This window comes from Neomonachus schauinslandi, chromosome 1 (assembly GCF_002201575.2).
Source record: "Neomonachus schauinslandi chromosome 1, ASM220157v2, whole genome shotgun sequence".
Classification (NCBI taxonomy): domain Eukaryota; kingdom Metazoa; phylum Chordata; class Mammalia; order Carnivora; family Phocidae; genus Neomonachus; species Neomonachus schauinslandi.
The window spans coordinates 148,748,083-148,773,117 of NC_058403.1; the positions used below are offsets into that span (position 1 = coordinate 148,748,083).

Sequence of the window (25,035 nt, forward strand, 5' to 3'; positions counted from 1 at the left end):
TGGATTAAAGTCAGCTTTCCCAACAAAGCCCAACCTCCAGGCATGCTAGAGAAGTCAGAACCACTCCACAAACCCTTGAAACTTGTTAATGGAGAGTTAAAGTCCTGAGAAAAATGAAATTATCAAAAAATTGGGGGGCAATGTATTACAATTTATAATGGACACTCACTACCAAATATGGAGTCAACCTGTACTAATGAAATCCATTCCTTCCAGTGTAAGATTGCTGTGTCTCTTGGATGTTCCCAGAAAATATGTGAAAAAGTCCAAGGAAAGTTAGATGAACAGATTTGAGTCAAACAATCTGAATCAGAGACTCTTTATGGATTAAAGTATCAATTTATGGACATCTTTTTAAAATCTAAACTCTTCTCTAAGGACACAGGGCTATTTAACTGGTCTTGTTTGATAGGGACAGCTCAAGTGCCAGTTTTTTTTAAGATTTTACTTATTTATTTGACAGAGAGAGAGAGACACACAGCGAGAGAGGGAACACAAGCAGGCGGGAGTGGGAGAGGGAGAAGCAGGCTTCCTGTGGAGCAGGGAGCCCGATGCGGGGCTCGATCCCAGGACCCTGGGACCACGACCAGAGCCGAAGGCAGACGCCTAATGGCTGAGCCACCCAGGCGCCAGCTTCTTTGGAGAGTCAGTCACTGGTCTGTATCTTGTTGTCTGGCCTCAGGCTAAGTGGCTCTGCTGTCACAGCAGGAACAGTGGGGATAGCTGATGTCTGGGGGAGGGGGTTGGCCTGTGCTGACGCTGAACACTGGTGTAGCTACTCTCCGAAATTTCAGGGCTGAAAAGGGAAGTGGTGGCCCAAGGGAGTGCCCGGCTGGAACAGGGTTAGAGCAAAGCCAGCCTGTAGGAGTGGGGGTGAGTCCTGCAAGTTCAGGGAATACAGTTGGGGCGATTTTTTTCTGATCTCAGAGCCAGGGCCAAGCTACCAACACTGCTGAGTAAGTCAGAATTGGTCTGGTCACCCAGGCCATGGGCTTGGTGAGCCCACTGGGACAGAACCTGCTGTAAAATCCTATGTCTGGGCCAAAGTATGTTCTCCTGGTCTGTGGAGCTGGGGCTGAGGTGCTGGGGTGGGGAAGTGCAGCAGGCTGCCTTAGCTTATTAGCTTGGAGGCTCTGTGCAGAAAGAAAGGAAAGGTGAGAATTTGGTTAATAGATGCTAGTTGCCCCGCTGTTCCTGAGAAAGGAAACTCTCCCTGTACAGAACCTCCTGCTCACAGTTTAAAATGTAGCTTCATTTTTTAACAGAACAGAGCTGTTTATACCACACGCTAAACTCAACGTACACAAGAACATTAAAAAAAATCTTTTATGTCAGTAGGCCCAAAGCTACAAGATTCTATGAATGTTTAAATAAAATTGGATAAATATACATACACTCGGTATGGGAATGACCTGCCTCTGGTCACCCTAAGGAAAAAGAAAAAAGAAATCATTGTCAGGTTTGAAGAGAAGTAAGTAGATCATATACTCCAAAGAAACTTCAAAGCACTCTTGAGTACAGCAGCCCTATGATTTCCTGTTCTCTGTACCTTAGTGGTATTTAATGAACAGGAAGAACCCAAAGATTTTCCAGTTAGGGCACTGGGCTCCACTCTGCCTCCCAGGCACTCCCTCCGCTGACAAACCAGGCTGGGTTCCTGAGGCTCATTAATCTTGTTTATTTAAATGGTGCCTCCCTTACTCCCAGGAATTTAATCCTTAATTGAAAAATAAAAACAAAAAGCCCACATATTACTTTGATCCATTAATCCCTCTAATAGCTGGCTTATTTCTTCTTTTAAGTAAGTTTTTCCCTAAAAAGACTAAGCCTTAAGTCAGTACAATATGCAGGGAAAGGAAGACCAGTTATCAGGTTACGAGGAACACCCTGGCCTCTCCTGGTTTTCTTCTAGAGGAGGACTGTGAAGGGGGGACAAGGCAATGCTCAAGAGGTTCCCCCTGAGGCCACAGACGTGGAGACAGCGTTCCCTTTAAGGGGGACAGAACCTGTACTCACAGGGAGTGTTAAGAAAATTCAGGCCCCAGGGTGGGGCCTCACCCATTCCTCAGCCTCGGAATGCAGCCATTCCAAACCTGGTTGATGGAAACATTTCATTTTAGCATCATTACGAAATGCTAATAAAATAACACATTCTCTCCGTTATCTCTACTGAGCATTTCCAGTTTCTGTGTTTCTTCTTTTTTAGATGGTTCGATGGGAGACAATGAATAGCAGCATCATAGTTCCTAATGAGGAACTGTTTCCAGTCTCCCACACAGAAGGATCTGTGAATAGTATATCCCTCTTTACTGAGGGGGTCACTGGTGACAACGCTCTCATGGGAAGGGGTCAAACCTGACTTGACAGAGGCAGGTGGCTGGCACCGTTTTGAGCTCTGCTCTGCCTCCAAGCATCATTTAGCAGCTTCTTGATTACCTGCAGCCCTAGTTACCACCTCTGCAGTGTAACAGCGACTACTCTTCCCTCTCGAGACCGTCCTGATGCTCTTTCCTTTTTCAGGACACTTGGGGCTTGTCTTAAGGATTCCAAACTGCCTTCTGCCATTATTCAAGGCAGGGCTGTGCTGCTCTCCAACATGACGGCACAATCAAATCCAATCCCAGTTTTTAAGAACTTCTGCAGAGAAGTTCATTTCCAAAGCTCTTAGGTAATATTACTCCCAACACCCGGACCTAGGAGCAGGTCACTGCTCTTGGTGGGGAGACTTTGACCAGAAGCTCACAAGCCCATTGGGCCACTACAGAGTAGGGTTTCTCAACCCCAGAGCTACCAATGTTCTGGGCCTGACAACTCTTTGCTGTGGGGGCTGTCCTGAGGATTGTAGGATGCTCGACAGCATCCCTGGCCTCTACCCACTGGAGGCCAGTACAATGCCCAGTAGTGACAATCGAAAATGTCTCCAGATGTTGTCAAGTGTGCCCTGGGGGGGGGGGGTGCAAAATCATCTCCAAGTGAGAATCACTGCACTAGTGGGAGGCCGCAAACAGCCCCTCCACACAGGTGCATCTTCAGACAAGCGGAGCACATCAGTGAAGGAAGAGGTAACGGTAACAAACATCCGAAGGGCTTGGCAAAACACAGGCTAGGACCAAAGACGCTACTCTGGCCAGGTATGTGGGCTGGAAAATTACCCTGGAAGTTTGCATGCATGTGTGTGTGTGTGCATGGGGTATGCATGCATTAGTGAGTGTCCAGCGATCCCTTTACTCTGCCCTCTCCCTGAGAAAGTCCTCCATGGTCCTGGCCATTGGGGTCTTCTGGGTGCTGGCTTCTTCTTGCCTCTGGCCAGGGCCTTGAACCCGTTTATTCTGCACAACTGGCCTGCAGGTTCAGGCTGTAACCGTGATGGTGGCAACAGTTGCCACTCCAGGCCACTGCTGCGGAAGCATGGAAGCATTTCTCCAGGGTAAAGTGAATGTGTAGGGTGGATAGAACCCTAGCTGCCACCCATTGCATTCTGCCCACAGCCTTCCCTCTGCCTCCGGCCTGTTGAGTCCCAAGAGGCAGGGAGAGCTGGAGGCCAGCTGTAGAGATGGGCCTAGAATCTGGTTCCACAACTTACAGGCCTGGGCTCTGTGTTCCAGGGGTCCTGACCAAGCTCAGTTCGAGGGAGGGCGGAGGGTCCTCCTCTAGGCCTTAGCTGCCCCACTTTGACCCTGGTTTTTTCCGTGGGGTCTGGTCTTACAGACTGAATAGTCAAGTGTTAATGCAAATGATTCATTACTCAGAGTTAATTAATTCTTTAAAAAGCCATTTTGATAAATGTTAAGTGAAGGAAGTCTACTAATGAACACTGAGTCCAGCTCAGCTCTGCCAGAGGAACTGCCTTCAAAGGCATTTATTCTCTCATAAACACAGCCAGCCACTCCAGGAAACCTGTCAGGGGTGCACCAACATTGTCTCATGGTATTTCATCTAGGCAAATACTACTTTTATTTTTATTTATTTATTTTTTAAAAGATTTTATTTTTAAGTAACCTCTACACCCAACATGGGGCTTGAACTCACAACCCCAAGATTAGAGTCACACGTTCTACCAAGTGAGCCAGCCAGGCACCCTGGCAAATACTAATTTTAAATAAAACTTTTACTATGACAGCAGTGATTCATCTCTTTTATCCTCTACAGACCTAGGGTACCAATTATGGTCCTTTTGCTAATGGCGATTCTCAAAAGATTCCCTAAAATAATTTTTAAATTGGTGGAGGGAGAGTATGAGGAAAGCTCACTGGGGGAACACATCAGAATTTGGGGCTGAGGGTTTACAATAGAATTTCATCATGTAAATTCCACTAATATATTTTTCTATCCAGTGTACAGTAAGGCTTCATCTGTTAAGGCAAGTCATCTTTCATTATTTTTTCCCAAAATTTTCTCACCTATCCTTAGATATTATTTCTTCTATATAAATTTTAAGTCTTATCTAGAAACACAGCATATTTCTCCATAAATAAGAGATACCATAGCAAAACCTTTTAATGATTCTATTTTTGAAGTATTTGGGTTTTCTATGTAAATAATCATGTCATGTGCAAATAAAACTAGTTTCCAATCTTTTTTATATTTACACCAAGTGTTTCATTTTCTTGTCTTGTTGCATTAGCCAGAAACTACCAAAGATTTTCCTATGTTGTTTGTTGTATTTATTTATTTTTTAAAGACTTTTTGTAAAGATTTTATATGTTTATTTATTTAAGAGAGAGAGAGAGAGAGAGAGCACAGCAAGGGGAGCGGGAGAGCGAGAAGCAGGCTCCCCCTGAGCAGGGAGCCCGATGTGGGGCTCGATCCCAGGACCCTGGGATCATGACCTGAGCCAAAAGCAGACCCAACTGACTGAGCCACCCAAGCGCCCCTTAATGATTTTATTTTTAAGTACTCTCTACCTCCAACATGAGGCTCGAACCTACAACCCCAAGATCAAGAGTCACACACTCCACCAAATGAGCCACCCAGGTGCCCCATATTTTTAGAAGATAGTTTTTTATCGTGTTTAAATGGTTTTCTTCTATATATTTGTCTGTACTGTTGATTAGTATACAAAGGTTTATGGCTATTACACACTTCATGTATCAGACCTATTATCATGAGAAAATGTCCCTCTTTCTCCTGTTTAATGTTTTTGACCTTGAATTTTGTTTTGTCTGATATTAATATTGCCACCTTTGCTTTCTTTTTATTTGATCTTCTTTTTACATTTTGCCCATCTATTTTCCACCTTCTTAAAATCATTATATATTAGATGTCAGAAACTGGTAGCCACCTACTGTAGCAGTAATTAGCCCTGTTATCCAAATAATTCCAGTTTTCCTTCCGGGCACATGGTAGGATCGCACTTCCATGCTCCCTGAAGTTAGGTGCAGTCGTGTGAATTGCTTTGGCCAATAAGATGTGAGTTACTTCTGAGTGAAAACTTGAAGAGCCAGTGTGATTCACCACATTCCCTTTGCCCTGCTGTGACAATGATGAAAGCAAAGAGATGGGCCTTCCTCAGTCTAGTCCACGAATGAGGATAAGATAGGTTATATAGTCTGATAATGGCAGCTACAGGTCACAGGTGGCTACTGAGCTCGTGCAAGATAGCTAGTGCAAAGGAAGATGTGCTCTAAGTACAAAATATACATCAGACTTTGAAGAATTAGTGGGAGAAAAAGAATGTAAGTTTTATCTCATTAATTTTTTCTACTGATTACACGTTGAAATAATATTTTGGATATTCTTGGTTAAATAAAATATATTATTAAACTCAATTTCACCTTTTTAAAAAAATAGTTTCAAAATAAGGCTACTACAAAAATGTAAATAACATATGTGGCTCACATTCTCTATCTACTGGACAAATGCCACAGAGCAGAGAGCCCACCTAATCCATAATAAACATGTAGCATGAGTGGAAAATACACTTTTATTGTTCTAAGCCTCTGAGATCTGGGGGTTGTTACTACAGCATAATTGAGCCCACACTGCCTAGTATGTTTACTCAGCAGTCATTCCTCCTTTCTCCTTTGTGAAAGAGCTCTGATTCTGTTGAGGGCAGAAATACGCCAGTCTAAATTCTTCCCTTTTCGGGCCTCCCTTGCGGCTGGAGGGTAGCTCTGTGACAGAGTTCTGGCCAATCAACATACGTAGAAGTCCCCTGGGGTTTTCTGTGAAAGCATTTACTTTCCACAAGAGGGACAGGCATGGGTAGTGCTGATCCTCCCTCTCTTCTTCCCTTGAATGTGGATATGCTGTCGGAAGCTTGTGACTTTGAGATAATAAACAAGCGTGAGGATGAAGGCAAACAAGCCAAGGATGGTGGAACGGAAAAATGGAGAGACAGAAGAACAGAAAGAACCTGGGTCCCTCATGGCATCATCAGGCCCCTAAACTAACCCCAGCAACTGCCAGACTCAGGCCTTTTATGTGAAAAAAATAATCCCCTATTTGTTTAAGCTATTATTTGTCAGTTTTCTTTTACTTGCTGCCAAAATCGTTCCTATCTGATACAGGTCTATTCTTGGCAACAGCATACAGATGAATTTGTCAAGCCAATCTGATATAGTCTTGGTCTTTTGTTAGGAGAATTTGGTTCATTGAACTTGGTTTCATGCCTACTCTTTATGTTCGGTTTACTGTTTATGTTGTTTGTTCTTTTTTTCCTTTTCTCAATTTTGATAGTTTGTTCACATTTCTGCCCGTTTCTCCTTTCACTCCTTGTGAATTTTGAGGATCTATTTTCTTTCCTTCTTTTTTTTTAAGATTGATTTATTTGTCTGTGTGTGTGTGAGAGAGAGAGAGAGAGAGAGAAAGAGAGAAAGAGAGTGAGCAGGGGGAGAGGGAGAGGGAGAGCGAGAATACCAAGCAGGCTCCATGCTCCGCGCAGAGCCCGACATGGGGCTCTATTGAGGATCTATTTTCTAATTGTGCTGCTTGTTACAGTTCTATTCCTAATAATTGTATTTATTCCTACATCTTCTATAATTATATCATAACAGAATATCAGTCTCACCCAGATTTTTTTTTGTCCCCTCTCTGAATCATTACATGTCTGAAAATGTACTTCCTTTGCCTTAATAAATGATATCTTGGCCACATATAGAATTTTTGGTTTGGAATTCTCTCTCAGTAGCCTGTAAATTTTTCTTTCATAGTCTTCTGGCTTTCAATATTGTTGATGAAAAGTCTGGTACTAGAATAATTCTCTTTCTTTGAAAATATCTTGTTCTGGTAGCTTGCAAGATTTTCTCTTTACACTTAAATTTCAGAATTTCAACAGCATATATCTAGGCATGTGCTCCTCCACCTGCCTCCCTCATCCTGCTGCAGACTTGGCAAGCCCTTATAATCTACACATTCGAGATTTTTTTTCAACTCAAGAAAAATTTCTTCTATCACCGTTTTCTCTTTCTGGAACTCTATTACTTGCTGTTAGGTCTCCTAGATGCCTCTTCCTGCCCCCCCCCCTCACAATTATCATCTCTGTCTCTGGTCTGAACTGTAAGATATTTTTTCCACTTGCTCTTCTAGAACATTAATTCAGTTCTCAGCAGTGACCATCCTCAGTCTCCTTTTTCTCAGTTTGTTTACTGAATTTTTTTATTTAGAAATCATGGGATTTCTTTTTTAAATTCTAAAAGTTACTTCTGTACTCAGAATTCATTTCTTGAAATATCATTTCCTGAGTTGTCTACTAAAGTTCTCTTCAGGGAGCCTGGGTGGCTCATTCGGTTGGGCATCTGACTTCGGCTCAGGTCATGATCTCCGGGGTCCTGGGATCAAGCTGTGTCGGGTTCCACATTCGGCGGGGAGTCAGCTTCTCCCTCGCCCCCTCCTCCTCCCCCTGCTTGTGCTCTCTCTGTCTCTCTCTCAAATAAATAAAATCTTAAAAAAAAAAAAGTTCTCTTCTATCTCCTTCATTAGTTCTACCTCAGTGGGAGCCTCCTATTCTAGTTTTTCAACTTGGACCTTCTCAGCAGTGGCAAATGAGGGAGCAGAGCCAGGACCCACAAGGAGCAATGTTTTCATGGTCCAGCAGAGCCCAAAGTGACCAACCACAAGGACATGAAGAAAGTCCCTGTAGTGATGGGCTCCTTTAGGGTACATGAAGTGAAAGCTACTCAACTCATTAGTATAGCCCCTCCAAGGACCACACACAATAAGTGGGCAGTGTAGGCCCTTTCCAAGGGGATCCACAGCTCTTGCTGGCTGGGGGACCTCATAGGACTATCCGCTTCAAGTCTCTGTCCTAGGACTCCAAGACAAGCAAGCATTTTGCTCTGTTGGTAGTTCCCTGCTTCTCACTGAGTACCAGAGAGGACGAATCCTGTGCCTGCTCTTTCCTCTAGTGATGTCGGGAAAACTATAGGGTCCTTAATGCACTTTCCAGGTTCTACCAGCAGGCTCACTTGGGTTTATCCAGAGAGAGAATTTAAATGGTCAGAGCCACGTGCTCAGATTGTCACCTTCCCAGAATCCTTTTTCTTACATTCATATATACTTTTAAAGTAATTTATTTTCTAATTCCAAAAGTAATTTAAGCTTATTTTGTGAAAACTGGGAAAAGCAAAAAGAAAAAAAGAGAAAGAAGTAACGCACAGAAGAGGGGAGAAAATTCTATATATAATCCCATCTGTCTGAGATAATCTCTTCATATTTTGGCATATATCATTCTAGTCTTATAAATGCCCGTGTGTGTGTGTATGACTACATGTATACCATGTATACTTGTAAATATACTCACCTACTACATTTTATCCTCTAATATAAATATACTCACCTACAAGTTTTTTTATCCCCTAAGTGACATATGGTGAACATTTTCCTATGTCAGCAATATTTATGAGACATTATTTTTAATTGCTGCACACTATTTGATTACATGGTTATTCTATGGGTTTTTTATTGTCTGTTGTTGATCATCAGGTTGCTTACACTTTTGCAATATTATAATCTATGCTGGACAGTATCCTATAGTTCAATCCTTGCACATCTATAACTATGTCAATAAATAATTGCTAAGGTTTTAAGATTACATTGTCAAATTTCCCTTCAGAAAGGTGTAACCAATTAAATGGCTACCAATAACCCATTTATATCTTCTACCCTCTCTGCGGCTACCCTCATCCAAATCCACCTATTATCTTTATAAATATCTTCGATAATTTGATAGATGGAAAAGGCTATGTCACTGTTTTAGTTTGCATTTCTTTGATTACTAATCATACTGAACATGTTTTCATGTTTTTTTTTTAAAGATTTTTATTTATTTGAGAGAGAGAGAATGAGAGAGAGCACATGAGGGGGGGAGGGTCAGAGGGAGAAGCAGACTCCCTGCTGAGCAGGGAGCCCGATGCGGGACTCGATCCAGGGACTCCAGGATCATGACCTGAGCCGAAGGCAGTCGCTTAACCAAATGAGCCACCCAGGCGCCCTGTTTTCATGTTTATTGGCCAACTGTATTTCTTATTTTGTGAAATGCCTGCTCAGGTCCGTTGCTCACACTATTTGGGACATAAAGTTCTGTGGTTTTTGTGTCCTTAATCTCAACTATCTTCACAGTGAATAATCTTCTTGGCCTTTCAGTGATTGTTACCTGAAATTCTATTTGACTGAATGAATGTAGCAATCCCTGCTTTCTTTTTGTTTATATACTTGTGTGACATCTTGCTCATCCTTTTACTTTTAGTTGTTCTGAGTCACTTTGCTTAGGATATGTCTGTTAAACAGCATGTGGGCAGAGTTTAGTTTTTTGCTTTTTTTTTTTTTTAACGTATTGTGAAAATGACTTAAAACTTTGTATCTGATGGATATAAAAGAATAACATATAACAAATATGTTTGTTATTAAACGACGTAGTTAAACCCATTTATACTTATTATTGGTTCTTTGGCATGCCTCTGTTTCTCCGTTTGTCTTCCCATGTCTTTCTCTGCTACGGGTTCTTCAGCTTTCCGTTTCATGCAGCCAACTTCCCAAGACAGAATGTTATAAAAAAGTGAAGTGATTCTTAGAACTCTCATCATCTATGTGCTTCAGTCGCTAAACGGGAATGACTGAGATATCCTCTGACGAAGAAGATGACCTTTTTGGTCATTTCAGATCTTTAAGTTAATGGCTGTACACAAAGCTATTATAGATCCCTTACTCAGGATATTCTAGAAGGATGGGACAGATACGCAGCTACTGAGGCTCTGCTGAGTGCACAGTCCCCCCACCCCATCCCACCCCTTCCCCGCCCCGGCACTGACCTTCTGAAGCCCACCATTCTCCTCCACCAGTGGTGGAAGCACACTGGGGCTGCTGGTGGGCGGGGCCTCCACATTGTAGTCCCGGAAGCAGCAGAAGAAGGAGCTAAGGATGCCTCGGCTCCTCGGCTTCTTTAAGCTGATGTTGCACTGGGATGCTGGAAAGAGAAACAACACACTGTGGCCAACTGCAGCACGTACTCAGAGCTGTCATGCAATGGGAAAACCCGATGTGCAGTTGTTCCCCCACCCCCACCCCGGAGCCCCAATACCAGGAGACCCACTCAGCGCGAGAAGATGAGGAGCCCCAGGAAGTTACTCTAAAGGACTGTTATTCAACACGTGATTCCTAGAGGGCCAGCTGGTTGATGGAGCCCAATCCTGCTGGCTGGACAGAATTCCTCTGACCTCAGCCCAGTGGGGGCTGCTTGCTCAGTAACTGACCCATCCTCAGGGTCAGGCACCATCTGCCTTCCTAAACCCAGCAGACAGCCTTCCGACCCGGGACTAAGCACTGCTTAAAAACAAAGATCCTTTCAGGCACAAATCAGACTTGACACTCTCTGAGAAGCATTTCTCTGAGAAGGGCACCAAGAAAGAGTCACTTTGAAACTAGGTTCTTGAACACTCTTAACTCCAAGACTAACTTCATTAAGAAATAAGAGGTGGGGGCGCCTGGGTGGCTCAGTCGTTAAGCGTCTGCCTTCGGCTCAGGTCATGGTCCCAGGGTCCTGGGATTGAGCCCCGCATCGGGCTCCCTGCTCGGCGGGAAGCCTGCTTCTCCCTCTCCCTCTCCCCCTGCTTGTGTTCCCTCTCTCACTGTGTCTCTCTCTGTCAAATAAATAAATAAAATCTTTAAAAAAAAAAAAAAGAAAGAAATAAGAGGTGTAAGGGCATAAAGAAGACCCCTTCTTAAACTCTGCCGTTTGTCAGGACATTGATGGGAGGGCTGGAGTCCTCCATGACAGTGAACACATAAGCAGCAGATGTGGGACAGAGAACACACGGTCCGGCAAGCCCATCTTCCTGAAACCCAGGGCAATCCTGTGCCATGGACTCATTGCCCGGCCTGTCCTGGACTCAGTCTCCCGAGGGAGTGACGTTATCCTTTCTGTTATTCAGGCCTCAAGACGAGCTGCCACAAGTCAGAACTAAAAGGCAAAAATTAGTATAAGCTGAAAAACACACCTCAGGGGAGGAGACTGACAACCTGGAGGGCCAGGAGCAGTGCCTGGGAATGCAGCCAGTGCTGTCCCTCCACATACCACGTCTGGGTGGGTCAAGGGCACTGAGCAGACGCCACAAAGGGCCCGTGCTTGGGGTGAATCGGGAAATTAGGAGGGTAGGAAATCACTGAGTCCACATGGTAACTGTTGGAGTTTCTCTCTCCCAAAAAACAGCTTTGGCATGATTCCTCTTTTTGTGTACTTGAGTGATTTGTACAGCACCTTCCCTCTCAAGAGATCACAGAACTTCTGCTAAAAGTCTTGGGGTACTCTTCTGCTGGCAGCAAAGCCAAATGCATTCACATGAAAATTCACATGAAAAAAGACTGAAAAACTTCTTGCCAGCAATCCCACAGGCATGGGTGGCCTCCAGGCCCAGTAAGTGTGAGTTTAAGATCCCCATCACTAATGATGAGCTCTAGAACCACAAACCCCGGGAAATGCTGGCTGTTTTATCTTCCTTGAGAATGCCTGGGTGCATGTCGCAGGCACCAGTCTTCTCACTTGGAGCCCCTGATGGCAGACCAGGCCACAGGGACCTCCAGGTGCAGAGGCCTTCCAAGCAGCAGGTGGGGGGAACTGATAATGACCACTGTTGACTGAGGACCAGCCCTCTAAATTCCACTACTTTACAGTCCCCATTTCATGTAACATTCAACAGCTTACCCAAGGAGATAGGCATTACCGCTTCTGTCTTACCGCGGCAGGACTACAACTAGGAGTTGCGTGTGCCAGGATCTGAATCCAAGGGGGCCTGTTTCCAAAGTGTGTGCTCTCTCCATGTGCCCTGCTGAACGCAGTCTTGACAGATCACATCAGATCAAGGAGGGAACATGCCAAATGGAGAGAAAAGCACTGCAATAAACTCATATTTAACATATATGATTGGGGGAGGGGACGCCTGGGTGGCTCAGTAGGTTAAGCGTCTGACTCTTGATTTCGGCTCAGGTCAGGATCTCAGGGCTGTGAGATGGAGCCCCGTGTTGGGCTCTCTGCTGGGCCTGGAGCCAGCTTAAGTTTCTCTCTCTCCCCTTTCCCCCCTGCCCTGCCTCACCTCTAAAAAATAAACAAATAAATAGTTAATTAAAAAAATACGTATGATTTGTTAAACTGTTCTGTTGTTACTTTGGGTGCTTTCGTTTTTATGCCACACTCAAATAATTTAGTCAGAGGAAGAAAAAAAGCCTGCCTCTTCCCCGGCTGATAGCATATTTCTCTGCAAGTAAACAAGCTATTTGTTCATGTCTCAGACACATTGAGCAGCCGATGCCCAAGCTGGGCAGGAAACAGCTCTGCAAAAAGCACCCCCTCAGATCCCATTTTCATCCTCAGGTCACATACATCTTCCCCACAACCAACTAACAAACAAATTAACAAACTAACTTATATGCTAAAAAAAGTCCTGAACCTGGAGCCAGTGAGCTACTTATAATTTCTACTGTATGATGGCTCACCACGTAGAAGCCACAAAGAGAGCTGTGGGAGTGAGTCCCTGGGAAGGTCTTCACCCCCTGATGGGAAAGTGGCAGCTCATTTAGGATCTCCCTTCCGTGCACCAGGAGGTGAAGCAGCCCAAAGGGGCCTCACTTCCAAGGCTGAGGGAGGGGCCAGGCCTCTTCCCGCTAAAGAAGGTTAATTCTAGGGCCTGTAGGAAGCTTTGGGAGGTCAGGGGCTGCCTTATGTTCTAATCGCTCTTGGACTGGTTCGGTGCTCTCAAAATCAGGCCAGCAGGGGAAATGAATGGAGTTGCTCAGGACCAGCATCAGCCTCACCCCACCCTCGGCGCTCATTTGGTCCTGAAAGGGCTCAAGATGCTGGCTGGCTGGGTCTAATTACCCTACTGCCTTCCCCCACCTACAAATTGCTTTCCATTTATTACCGAGGCCTGGCCAATCTGAGCCACGTGGCTGGCTTAGGGTTGGGCATTTGACCCAACTTGGGCCAAGGAGAGTGTGCCCCCGGATTCATGCTACAGCCATTGGAAAGGATATTCTCTTTTTGCTGGTTTGCCAAGCAAAAAGCTCCAAACCTGGAGCCCCTGGTGTCTCCTCTGCCATCAACTGAGAAGCAACTACCTGAGCATGAGCCAGAACAGAGGAAAGAGGAGCTGAGATACGGAGAGGAATGGATCTCTGACAATACCATCTGGGGACTTGGTTTCATTAAAACCAGATCCTCCTGGAATTTTCAGTTATGTAAGAAAATAAATTACCTGTTTCTCTGGGTTTACGTTATTTGCGATGGAAAAGATTATCCCTGAAAATGTCAGCTGCCAGGCAAGGCGGTGTAGAAACACCGGTGAACCACACAGGCACCGTCCCCACCTCATGTGGCCCACATCTAGCGCGAGAGACACTGAACAGCACAGGGCACTGACAGGGCCCCAAGAAGGGCGCACAGTCCAGATCTGAGGGAGGGTAGGAGTGATTTCTTAGAAGAAATGCTTTCTGAGCTGGGCTCACAGTGCATACAATTGTTGGAGGGGGCAGGGAAGTGGGGAAACAGCAACAGTAAAGAGCCCGATGTGAGAGACAGCACGACCGTATCTCAGAAATCAGAGCAGTGGTGATGGTTGATGACAGCCTTGTAAGCCACCGTGATGAGTTTGCATCTGACTCTACGGCAATGGGGAGTGGATGAGCAGAACTGTACCACAAATGTCATGGTTTGACCTCTGGAACTGGAACCACTGAATTTAAATTTTAAATTGACTGATAACGGCTATCGATCTGCATCAAAGATTTCCAGGATATGTATCTGCAAATCAGAGATACGGACCATTTTGGCTAAAGAGCCTAGAATGGAAATTTCTTACTTAAAAATTGACTTTAAATACAAGTCACATGGAGATAAAAAATAAAAATAAAAAAAACAAGTCCCATGGAAAGAAAAAGGGCTTTGGGGTTCTATTGTGCGTTCAAGTCTCACGCCGCTCCTGGTTAGCCAGTGTTGACTTCATCTACCTAAGCAACACCACAAATATGGGCGTCTTCATACCTACCCTACAGGGAGGACTGTCGTGTGGATGCAGCAAAAACACGCATATTTGTTCAAGAGAGAAGATCTACCAGCACCTTAAAATACAGCAACAAAAGACTGATTGATTTTAGGTACTGAGCAGTGTCTCACTGTGAACATTCAGAAGTTAGCGTGTCTCCAAACAACAGTCCTTACAAAAACAGCCTGGCTTTCTGAGAAAACATGGAGGCCGACCCATTTTGGTTTTGGTTATGTGAATTCTAAACTTAGAACTTGAAGTAGCTCCTTAAAACTTTACTTCCTATCTAGTGAAGCTTTCTTTATATTATAATAATGATGATGGTGATAATGATGATGATGATGATGTGGGAAACTAAACAAATAAAAAGCTCCACATGTGACACTTAAAATAAACCCTAGGACTCAGGCCTTTTCTAGGAACTCTTATATGAAATACAGTTAGAAAGAAAGTATTGTAATTAAAAACATGAAATGTCCAGGGGAAAGTCCACCGAGGTGGACAGTGAGGTCTGGTCCTTTGGTGGGATCAAAGGACTGGTCTAAAGAGCTGTCAAACTGTGTTTATGCCCACAGACACAGGAAGGTGCAGGTGGATCCACCACGAGTATGTACGCACCAGCCAAGAGGGGGCATTGCTAGTCAACCGCTTATACTTCCTGACCTACCTCGTTCCCTTCTGCATCCAGAAATTGAAATGTCGACCCTACACCGACAGTGTTTCTTTTTTTTTTTTTTTTTAAAGATTTTTATTTATTTATTTGACAGAGAGAGACACAGCGAGAGAGGGAACACAAGCAGGGGGAGTGGGAGAGGGAGAAGCAGGCTTCCCGCGGAGCAGGGAGCCCGACGCGGGGCTCGATCCCAGGACCCTGGGATCATGACCTGAGCCGAAGGCAGACGTTTAATGACTGAGCCACCCAGGCGCCCCGCGACAGTGTTTCTTAATCAGTGTGATAGCTGACCATGCCACATAACCACTGCCCTTAAACAATTCTTATGTGCTGACCTGGTTTAGATTACAGATGTGGGGGGGCTCTGGTTCCATCCTGAAGCCCCAGCTTCAGGACCAAAACCTCTGGGGTCTACACCGACTCAGAGCTTCACATACTCGCCGCCTTTGTGAACACCCCCACCCATCTGTCCTTATCTCAGATCTGATCTGGAACTTCCACTGCCCCACACACATCCCTACATCAAACGAGTAGTTCAGGATGAAGCTCAGAGAAGCTGGAACGTAGGTGGAAATGTTTGCTACTCACTATGAATCCATCCCCAATCATTCAAGTTTCTCCCCAAGTGAAGAAACTGCATCTTGGCAGCTACAGAAAACAAAGAAGGTTTGCCTTTAATTTCCACGGTGCCAAGCCAGCCTACATGCCGGCACAGGGGCCAGACAGCCAAAGACCCAGCATAACAGACTTTCTAGGATAAAATGGACTCAACACAAGAAGTCTACCGCTAATGTGTCAAAGCACCAAAATCTGCCCTCCAAACCAGCTTCTTTCTTGTCACAAGAGCAGAATCAAGAAAGGTATTCCACAACCGATTTGTATCATCCAAATGTTCACAGCAGAACATTAAAAACATGTCCAAGCATCAACGTGGACACCATAAGGCTGCAAAACTGCACCCTGGGGTTTCCCAAGGAAAAGATGCTTCTTCACACATGGGGATGTCAGAACACGTTACAACCCTGAGGAGACCATGCAGCTGAATTCACAACTATACTACTATGGAAAAAGCTAAACACCTTTTTTTTTAAGGGGAGAGGGGGAGTTCCTCCCAATGGCCGGCATTTAAATGAATGCACCCTTTCTTCTCTCGTAGGACTGGGCTGCAATCTCTGGAATGCATCCCAGGGCCGTGGTTTGGAGTGGGTGTCTAACAGGAAATTCTGGGCAGTCTAGGCATACATTACATTCCTTTCCCACCCTGAAAGAGTGGTCAACAAACACAACTTTCCTCTGTTTGAATAAAAGGGGGGGCGCTGAGGGGGGCTGTTGGGGTGGGGAGAAGCCAGGGCACAGACTGCACAGAGTTCAAAAGCACATGTGGCTGCTGAGAATCCAAACATCCTTTTCTCCTAGAAAAAGGACTTAGTCACCAAAAGAGTCACCTTTTGAGATATCCAGGCAGTCCCTATTCTAGTTCCAAGTGATAAATTTCCCCTGGCAATTGCACCCAGCGCTCTGAAAGAAACACACCTCTGAAAGCTCTTTTCCCGCCGCAGGCTATTCCTGGCAGTGGTGCCCCTAGCAGCGAGGACCAAGGGGAGGAGCAGGGGCTGACGGCTAAAAAGCTGGGCAGGAGGAATTCCAACCTCGTCCTCCCATGATGGCAGGATGTGTTTCCCTTGTTTACTGTTGGCTCCTTAACAACCCTCTTTAGTTCGGTGCCTCGTTTGCTGGAGGCCCTTGAATTAATAATGGCTGGACTTCCCAGTGTGCAGTGCCCAGACGACACCCCATTTTCCAATGAGGAAACGGAGACTCAGAGTACTTACAACTGTGCGGTGAGGGTGCTGGGGTTCAAAGCCAGAAGTGCCTGACTGCAGGGCTCCCAGCCTTCCCACCACCCCTCCCCGCCTCTCCCCAGTCCTCTTCTGGGTTTGGGGTTGACTTCCAGGGAGAAAACGAATAAGAGGCCTTGTGGTGCCTGCCATTACTCCAAAGGCCGCACTTCTGGAAATTCCATAGTGAGCCAAGGATACTCGTGGTAGGCCTATTAGATAAGGCCAGACACAGTGATTGTTCCACTGTGCCCTGAATGTACCCAGGCCACCAAACTCTGTGACTCAGCTCCCAAGGAGTGCTCCCGTGCTGGGAACGCCCTCCACACCTCAGCACATCCCAGACCCCTGGCCCAGGGCCACACGGCTCCTAAGAAGCAGGGCTGGACAGAAACCAGGTCTGTGGGAGTCTAGAATTGGAGCTCTCAGCCATCACTGTACAGTCTGTTTTTCACAGCAAGAGCCCAACTAAGCAACAGAACAAAGGATTTAAACAGAAAATGCACTTAAGAGGAAGTAAAGGTTAAAATTTAACAGTAATCAAATAAGTGAACACTTAAACAGTGAAGCCCAGTTTTGTACCTATTAAATGAACAGAAATAATAGAAATAAAAACAGTGAGCCAACGGTGGTGAGGTTTTGATGGCCCAGGCCCCTTCGTTCACACGTGGCTGGTAACTCTATAAACTGGAACGATGCACTTGAAAAGCAGAGGAGTGATGTGGTGAAGACCATGAAGTATTCATGCAAACCATGTGCATGTCCAACAGAGCAGAAATGGTTAATTAAACGAATGCCGAGCAGCTGGACAGAATTCTGAGCCGCCACCAGAAATACCACTAGGAAGACCCGTGGAGAAGCGCCTGTGGTCACTGTCTGGGGAAGCATCTCAGAGAGACACGGCCCAAGCCCTACGTCTGTAACTCTATCCTGTGTTTCTGGACAAGATCTAGAAAGCAGGCTCCAGGGCTACGGGCTTGGAACTCATCTTGTTCATGCCTGAGTCCCTAAGACATAGATGCATGCTGGTATAAACAGGTCCGTTGTGACAGATGTTCACCGAGCGAATGAATGTATGAAAGGAAACACAGAACAATGAAAATGACTGAGATAACTATTAGAAAGAAACAGCATCTACGACTGTCCAGAGAGAGGTCGGCTCAAGCAGCTCTACTTCCTGGGAAGCCCTCTTGCCCACAGCAAGCCTCTTCCCCCAAGCCGGTTTAATCCATGCCACCCACATATGGCCAGCCCCCCATCTGACAAACCCAACTCTTAGCTCCCAGACATTTTTAGTGAAGCCAGCAACCCCTATAAAATAATTAGTGCAAAGTTTCAGAGAGAGAGATTATATAAAATTCACCAATATGTTCAGTAGGCATGGCCATCTCTGGATCATAGGACTAGGTTAATTGCTATTTTTCTCCATACTTTTTTATTGTTTCTCAATTTCTACAATCTACAATCTATAATGGAAAAAATAGAACAAATACTAAAAATGTTTGTTTCTACTTAAAAATATATATGTGAACATTTTCACATATCTGATACCCTTCTACAACCTTACTTTGATTGGTTGTATTGTATTCCGCTGTGTGGATGCACACCGTGCCATAATTAAACCAACTTTGGACATTTATGTTGTTTCCTTTAAAAAAAAGTGTCATGACAAATACTGCAATTCGTTTGCAACAGCAACGCTAAGAACAATCTAGTTGTCCGTTAATATGGGACAAAATAGAATAGATCCCCAGTGTGGAATATTCTACAGCTGTTAAAAAGAAGGCTGCAGCTTCCTATGTACTAATATTAGCTAACACTTATGTCAGATGTGCTGGTTGCTATTTTCTGCACTTTGTATATAGTGGCTCACTGAATCGTCTCAGTAATCTTATGGTGTAAGGACTATTACTATACTCTTTTCATAGATGAGGAAACTAAGGCCCAGAGAAGTAAAGAAACTTGTCTAAGATGACATAGCTAGTAAGTAGTAGCATTTGTTCAAATGCAACTCCTCTGTGCTTTTTAACCTCTGCATTATTTTGCCTACTGATAATGGAGCACATGCTGAGATTTATTAAATGAGAAAAGCAAGGTACATATGGTACAGATAGCATGCTACCACCAACCTTCAAATACAAAATTAAATAGAGATGCAAAATAAAAAGCACAAGCATCTGTCTATTCTCACATGTGCAAAGAGCATCTCTGGAAGGATTTGTAAGTAACTGGTTGCTCCATGGCAGAGAAATGGAGGACAGAACTGGAAGGAAAGGAAAATTATTTTTCACTCCGTTTCCTTTTAGTATCCTTTGAATTTTGTATCACTTATTAAAGTAATAATTCTCATGCATTATAATAAGCAAGAAACATCCAAAATAATACGACGGTGAAATTAGTGTACATAATTTTATGTGCATGTCTGATTACCCCATTAGAAGAAATTCCTAGAAGTGTAACTGCTAGGACCAAAGTCTCTGAAAAACTGTCAAGCCTCTTGGTACCTGTGGACAATCTGCCACCTAGAGAGGCAGGGTCAATGTGCGCTCGCACCCGTGGGGTGTTCCACTGAGGCTGTGCCAACATCGAGACTTTAAAGAGCCTCTGCCAGTCTGGAAGGTGGAAATGACAACCCTGTCGCTTTCATGTGTATTTCTTTGATTGTCATCCAAGTTCTATAATCTCTCCTATACATTTTGGCCATTTCTATTTCTTCTCCCGAGAACTGTGCTTATATATTTTTTGCCTATTTTTCCACCTTTTTCTTTTCTTTTTAAGAGTTCCTTTGTCCTATATTGGAGACCTAATCCTTGAACTGTTCTGTACTGGACTGTTCTGTATGTTGGAAATAGCCTCAGTTTGGTTTAAGCCTTTTGCTTTTGTTTATAATGGCTGTAGATATGCAGAAGTTTTAAGTTTTTAGGGAGTCAAATCTAACGATTTTTTAACTGATTCATTCCCATACTAATATGATACACTCTTTTTTTTTTAAGGATTTTATTTATTTGAGATAGAGCGAGAGAGCACAAGCAGGGGGAGGGGCAGGCAGAAGGAGAAGTAGGCTCCCTGCTGAGCAGAGAGCCCCAATGCGCTAAGTGGCTGCCTTCAGCTCAGGTCATGATCCCAGGGTCCTGGACCCTGGGATCATGACCTGAGCTGAAGGCAGCCGCTTAACCGACTGAGCCACCCAGGCACCCCCTAATATGATATACTCTTCACTTACATTTTCTTCCAGTTCTTTTTTAGTTTAAAGTTAATATCTTGTAAATATTCTGTTTAGAGTTTATTCTGTATACAGTAGGATATATGACTCTACCTACCTATTCTCTCCCCCCAAAAGATTAAGTATCCTAATAATATTGATTTAACAATTCATCTTCCTACACTGATTTGGGCATCCTATTCTATACTATCCCTTCCCATCCCACTCTACTCCACTCCATTCCTCTGCTTGTGCCAGTAACACAAAGCTTTGCTACTGCAAGTTTATTGTTTTATATTTAACAGTACCAGTTCCCCTTTATTATTTTCTTTCAAAAATTTCTTGGATAGCCTAACCCTTTATGCTTCCAGATGAATGTCAGAATCACTTTATCAAGTTCTAAAAAATGCCATTGGGATTTGGTTGCATTAGGCTCATAAAATATACATCCACTAATTCTAGTTAATCCCATTAAAGTAATTAAAGGAAGGTCAAAATGAAAAAGTTAAAAAAAATCCATTTGTTGTACCTTATTCCTAAAAATTGTGCCAAGATTAAAAATGGCCTTGGTATGAGCTTAAAATAGGCTGTTACAACTATAAGATGTTTTATATAACTCCCACGATAACAATAAAGAAAATACCTATAGAAGAGACACAAAAGAAAATGAGAAAGCGCCTGGGTGGCTCAGTCATTAAGCATCTGCCTTCAGCTCAGGTCATGATCCCAGGGTCCTGGGATCGAGCCCCATATTGGGCTCCCTGCTCGGCAGGAAGCCTGCTTCTCCCTCTCCCACTCCCCCTGCTTGTGTTCCCTCTCTCACTGTGTCTCTCTCTGTCAAATAAATAAAATCTAAAAAAAAAAAAAAAGAAAATGAAAAAGGAGTAAAAAGCATGTCACCACAAAAAAGTCAATGACTCATAAGACAGCTAAGAAGAAAAAAGAGAGATAAAAGTTACAGGACAGAAAACAAAATGCACTAGAAGGACCTTCCCTATCAGTAATTAGTATAAATGTTAATAGATTAAACTCCCCAATCAAAAGACACAGGATGGCTGAATGGATAAAAAAACAAGATCCAACTATATCTGCCTACAAGAGACCCACTTTAGATTTAAGAACACACATAGGCTGAAAGTGACAGGATGGAAAAAGACATTCCATGTAAATGGTAACCAAGAGAGGAGAGTGGCTACACTTATACAGACAAAATAGATTTTAAGTAAAAACTGTCACAAGAGACAAAGAAGAACATTATCTAATGGTAAAAGGGTCAATTCACTGGAAAGACAACAACTATAAATGTATATGTATCCAACACCAGTGCACACAAATATGTGAAGCAAGCATGGGCAGAACTGAAGGGAGAAATAGACAATGACACAATAATAGTAGGAGATTTCAGTAATGGACACAACATCTAGAGAGAAGACAAAGAAACAGAGGACTTGAACACCACGAGAGACCAAATGGACCCAACAGGCATATACAAAACATTGCATCCAACAGCAGCACAACACATATTCTTCTCAAGGGTACACAGAACATTCTCCAAGATAGATCACATGTCAGGTCACAAAACAAGTCTTAACAGATTTAAAAAGACTGAAATCATAACAAATAACGTTTCCGACCACAATGGAATTAAACAAGAAATCAATAGCAGAAGGAAAATTGGAAAATTCACGTATATGTGGAAGTTAAACAACATACACTTGAATAACCAATTGGTCAAAGAGGAAATCACAGATACCTGAGAAAAATAAAAACAAAACCACAACATACCAAAACTTATGAGATGTAGAAAAAGCAGTACAAAGAGGGAAGTTTAGAGTGGCAAATGCCTACATTAAACAAGAAGATGATATCAAATAAACAAACTCAAGGGATTGGAAAAAGAAGAGCAAACCAAGCCCAAAGTTAGCAGAAGGAAGGAGGTAATAAAAATTATAACAGACATAAACAAAATAAAGACTAGAAAAACAATAGAAAAAAAGTCAATGAAACTAAGAGTTAGTTTTTGGCATAGACCAACAAAACTGACAAACCTTTAGCTAGACTAATTAACAAAAAAAGAGGACTCCAATAAAGTAAAAAATGGAAGAAAAGGCATTACAACCGATGTCACAGAAATAAAAAAAAAATTATGAGACAACTATGAAATGTTATATGCCAACAAATTGGATAACCTAGAAGAGATAGGTAAATTTCTAGAAACATACAGGCTACCAAGATGGAATCATGAAGAAAGAGAAAATCTGAACAGCTCAATAATGAATAAGGAAACTGAATCAGTATTCAAATAAATCTCCCAACAAAGAAAAGCCTGGGGTCAGATGGTTTCACTGAAAAATTCTATCAAACATTTAAAGAAAGCTTAATGCCAATCCCTCTCATACCCATCCAAAAATTTAAACAGGATGGAACATGTCACTCATTTTATGAGGGTAGATTCATCGTGATACCAAAGCCAGACAAAGACCTACAAGAAGAGCACAGACCAATATCCCTAATGAATACAGATGTAAAAATCCTTAACAAAATACCAGCAAACCAAATTTAACAGGACATTAAAAGGATCATATACCATGAGGTAGGATTTATCCATGGGTTGCAAGGATGGTTCAACATACACAAATCAATCGATGTGATAACCACATTAACAGAGTGAGACATAAAGACCACACGATCTTCAACAAACGCAGAAAAGGCATTTGATAAAATTCAACACCATCTCATAATAAAACATTAAAAAATGAGGATTAAAAGAAAATAATCTCAATATAATAAGTATTTTTACATATGTAGCCCATAGTTTTGTTGTTGTTATTGTTATTATGTTACAGTTAAACATATCTCTCCTATGAAATGGCTCCCCCTCTGAAAAGCCCATAGTTAACATCACACTCCAAGTGAAAAACTGAAAGCTTTTCCTCTAGGATCAGGAACAAGGTAAGGATGTCCACTTGCCACTTTTATTCAACATAGTAGTGAAAGTCCTAGCTAGAGCAATTAGACAAGGAAAAAAAGGTAAGAGGCATTTAAATTGTTAAGAAAGAAGCAAAACTACCTCACTTCACAGATGACATGATCTTGTATGTACAGAACCCTAAAGATCCCATAAAAAACTATTACAAGTGAAAAACTGAAAGCTTTTCCTCTAGGATCAGGAACAAGGTAAGGATGTCCACTTGCCACTTTTATTCAACATAGTAGTGAAAGTCCTAGCTAGAGCAATTAGACAAAGAAAAGAGGTAAGAGGCATTTAAATTGTTAAGAAAGAAGCAAAACTACTTCAGTTCACAGATGACATGATCTTGTATGTACAGAACCCTAAAGATCCCATAGAAAACTATTAGAAGTAATAAATGAATTAAGCAAAATGGTTGGATACAAAATTAATGTACAAAAATCAGTTGCATTTCCAGCCACTTACAATAAACAATCCAACAATGAAAAGGAAATTAAGAAAATAACTGCATTTTCAAGAGCATCCAAAAAAATGAAATTACTTAGGAATAAACTTAGCCAAGGGGACAAAAGACTGAAAACTACAAAATACTACTGAAAGAAATTATAGAAGACACAAATAAATGCTAAGATAGTATGTATTCATGGGTTGGAAGCCTTAATATTGTTAAAGTGTCCACATTACCCAAAGCAATCTACAGATTCAGTATAATCTCTATTAAAATCCCAGTGGCTTTTTTTTTTTTTCAGAAATAGAAAAAAACAATCCTAGAATTCATATGGAACCCAAATAGCTAAAACAATCTTGAGAAAGAAGAACAGAGCTGGATATTTCCTGAAATCAGATTTTCTGAAAACATTAGAAAGCTACACAATGGTATGGTGCTGGCATAAAGATGAATGGAACAAAGCAGCCCAGAAATAAACTCACACGTATATAGTCAAATGATCTTCAACAATGGAGTCAAGACTACACAATGAGGAAAATACAGTCCCTTCAACAAATGGTGTTTCTGAAAACTGTATATCCACATGCAAAATAATATAATTGGACCGTTTTATTACTCCATACACAAAATCAACTCAACATGGCTTAAGGACCTACACTTAAGACCTAAAATTATAAAACTCCTAGAAGAAAACATAGGGAAAGACATTGGTCTTGGCAACGATTTCTTGGATATGACACCAAAAGTGCAGGTGACAAAAACAAAAACAGACAAGTGGGACTATATCAAACGAAAATCTTCTGCACAGCAAAGGCGACCATCAGCACAGTGAGAAGGCAACCTACAAAATGGGAGAAAATATTTGCAAACCGTATATCTGGTAAGGGGTTGATATCCAAAATCCATACGGAACCCCTGTAACTCATTAGCAAAACAAAACAATCTGATTTTAAAAATGGACAAAAGATTTGAATAGACGTTTCTCTTAAAGAAGACCTACAATGGCCAACATGTATATGAAAGGATGTTCAACATCACTAATCAAGAAAATGCAAATCAAAACCACAATGAGATATTATCTGATACCTGTAAGGATGACCATTATTAAAAAAAAAAACAACCCACAAGAGAAAATAACAAGTGTTGGCAAGGATGTGGAGAGACTGGAACACTTGTGCACGTTGCTGGAAATGTAAAATGGTGTGGTTCCTTTGAAAACCGGTATAATCTCAAGTAGCAGTACTGTCAGCCCCCAGAGGGCAGTGAATTCACCAGCACGTTTATTTAATGTCTACTGTGTGTCACATAGTGTTCTAGGTGGACAAAACTTACAGACACTCCTGCCTTCACTGAGCTTACTTACATTCCAATGGAAAGAGACAGACAATAAATAAACATGTGAAGTATAGAGTATGTTAAATGGTGACAAGTATTG

General features: G+C 42.7%; 1 protein-coding gene across 2 annotated transcripts in view; it reads right to left on the minus strand.

Moving 5' to 3' along the window:
• The window catches only part of CTDSPL (CTD small phosphatase like), a 114,982-nt gene that overhangs the window by 24,385 nt on the left and 65,562 nt on the right, over nt 1-25,035 (minus strand). Inside the window, exons 2-3 of one of the 2 annotated variants that reach the window (XM_021677540.2) lie at nt 10,248-10,402; nt 1,395-1,427 (exon numbers count right to left, since the gene is read on the minus strand). In XM_021677540.2, coding sequence (XP_021533215.2) covers nt 1,395-1,427; nt 10,248-10,402 — 188 coding nt within the window. The remainder of the gene's footprint in view (nt 1-1,394; nt 1,428-10,247; nt 10,403-25,035) is intronic. The other variant, XM_044920736.1, reaches the window with a different exon arrangement.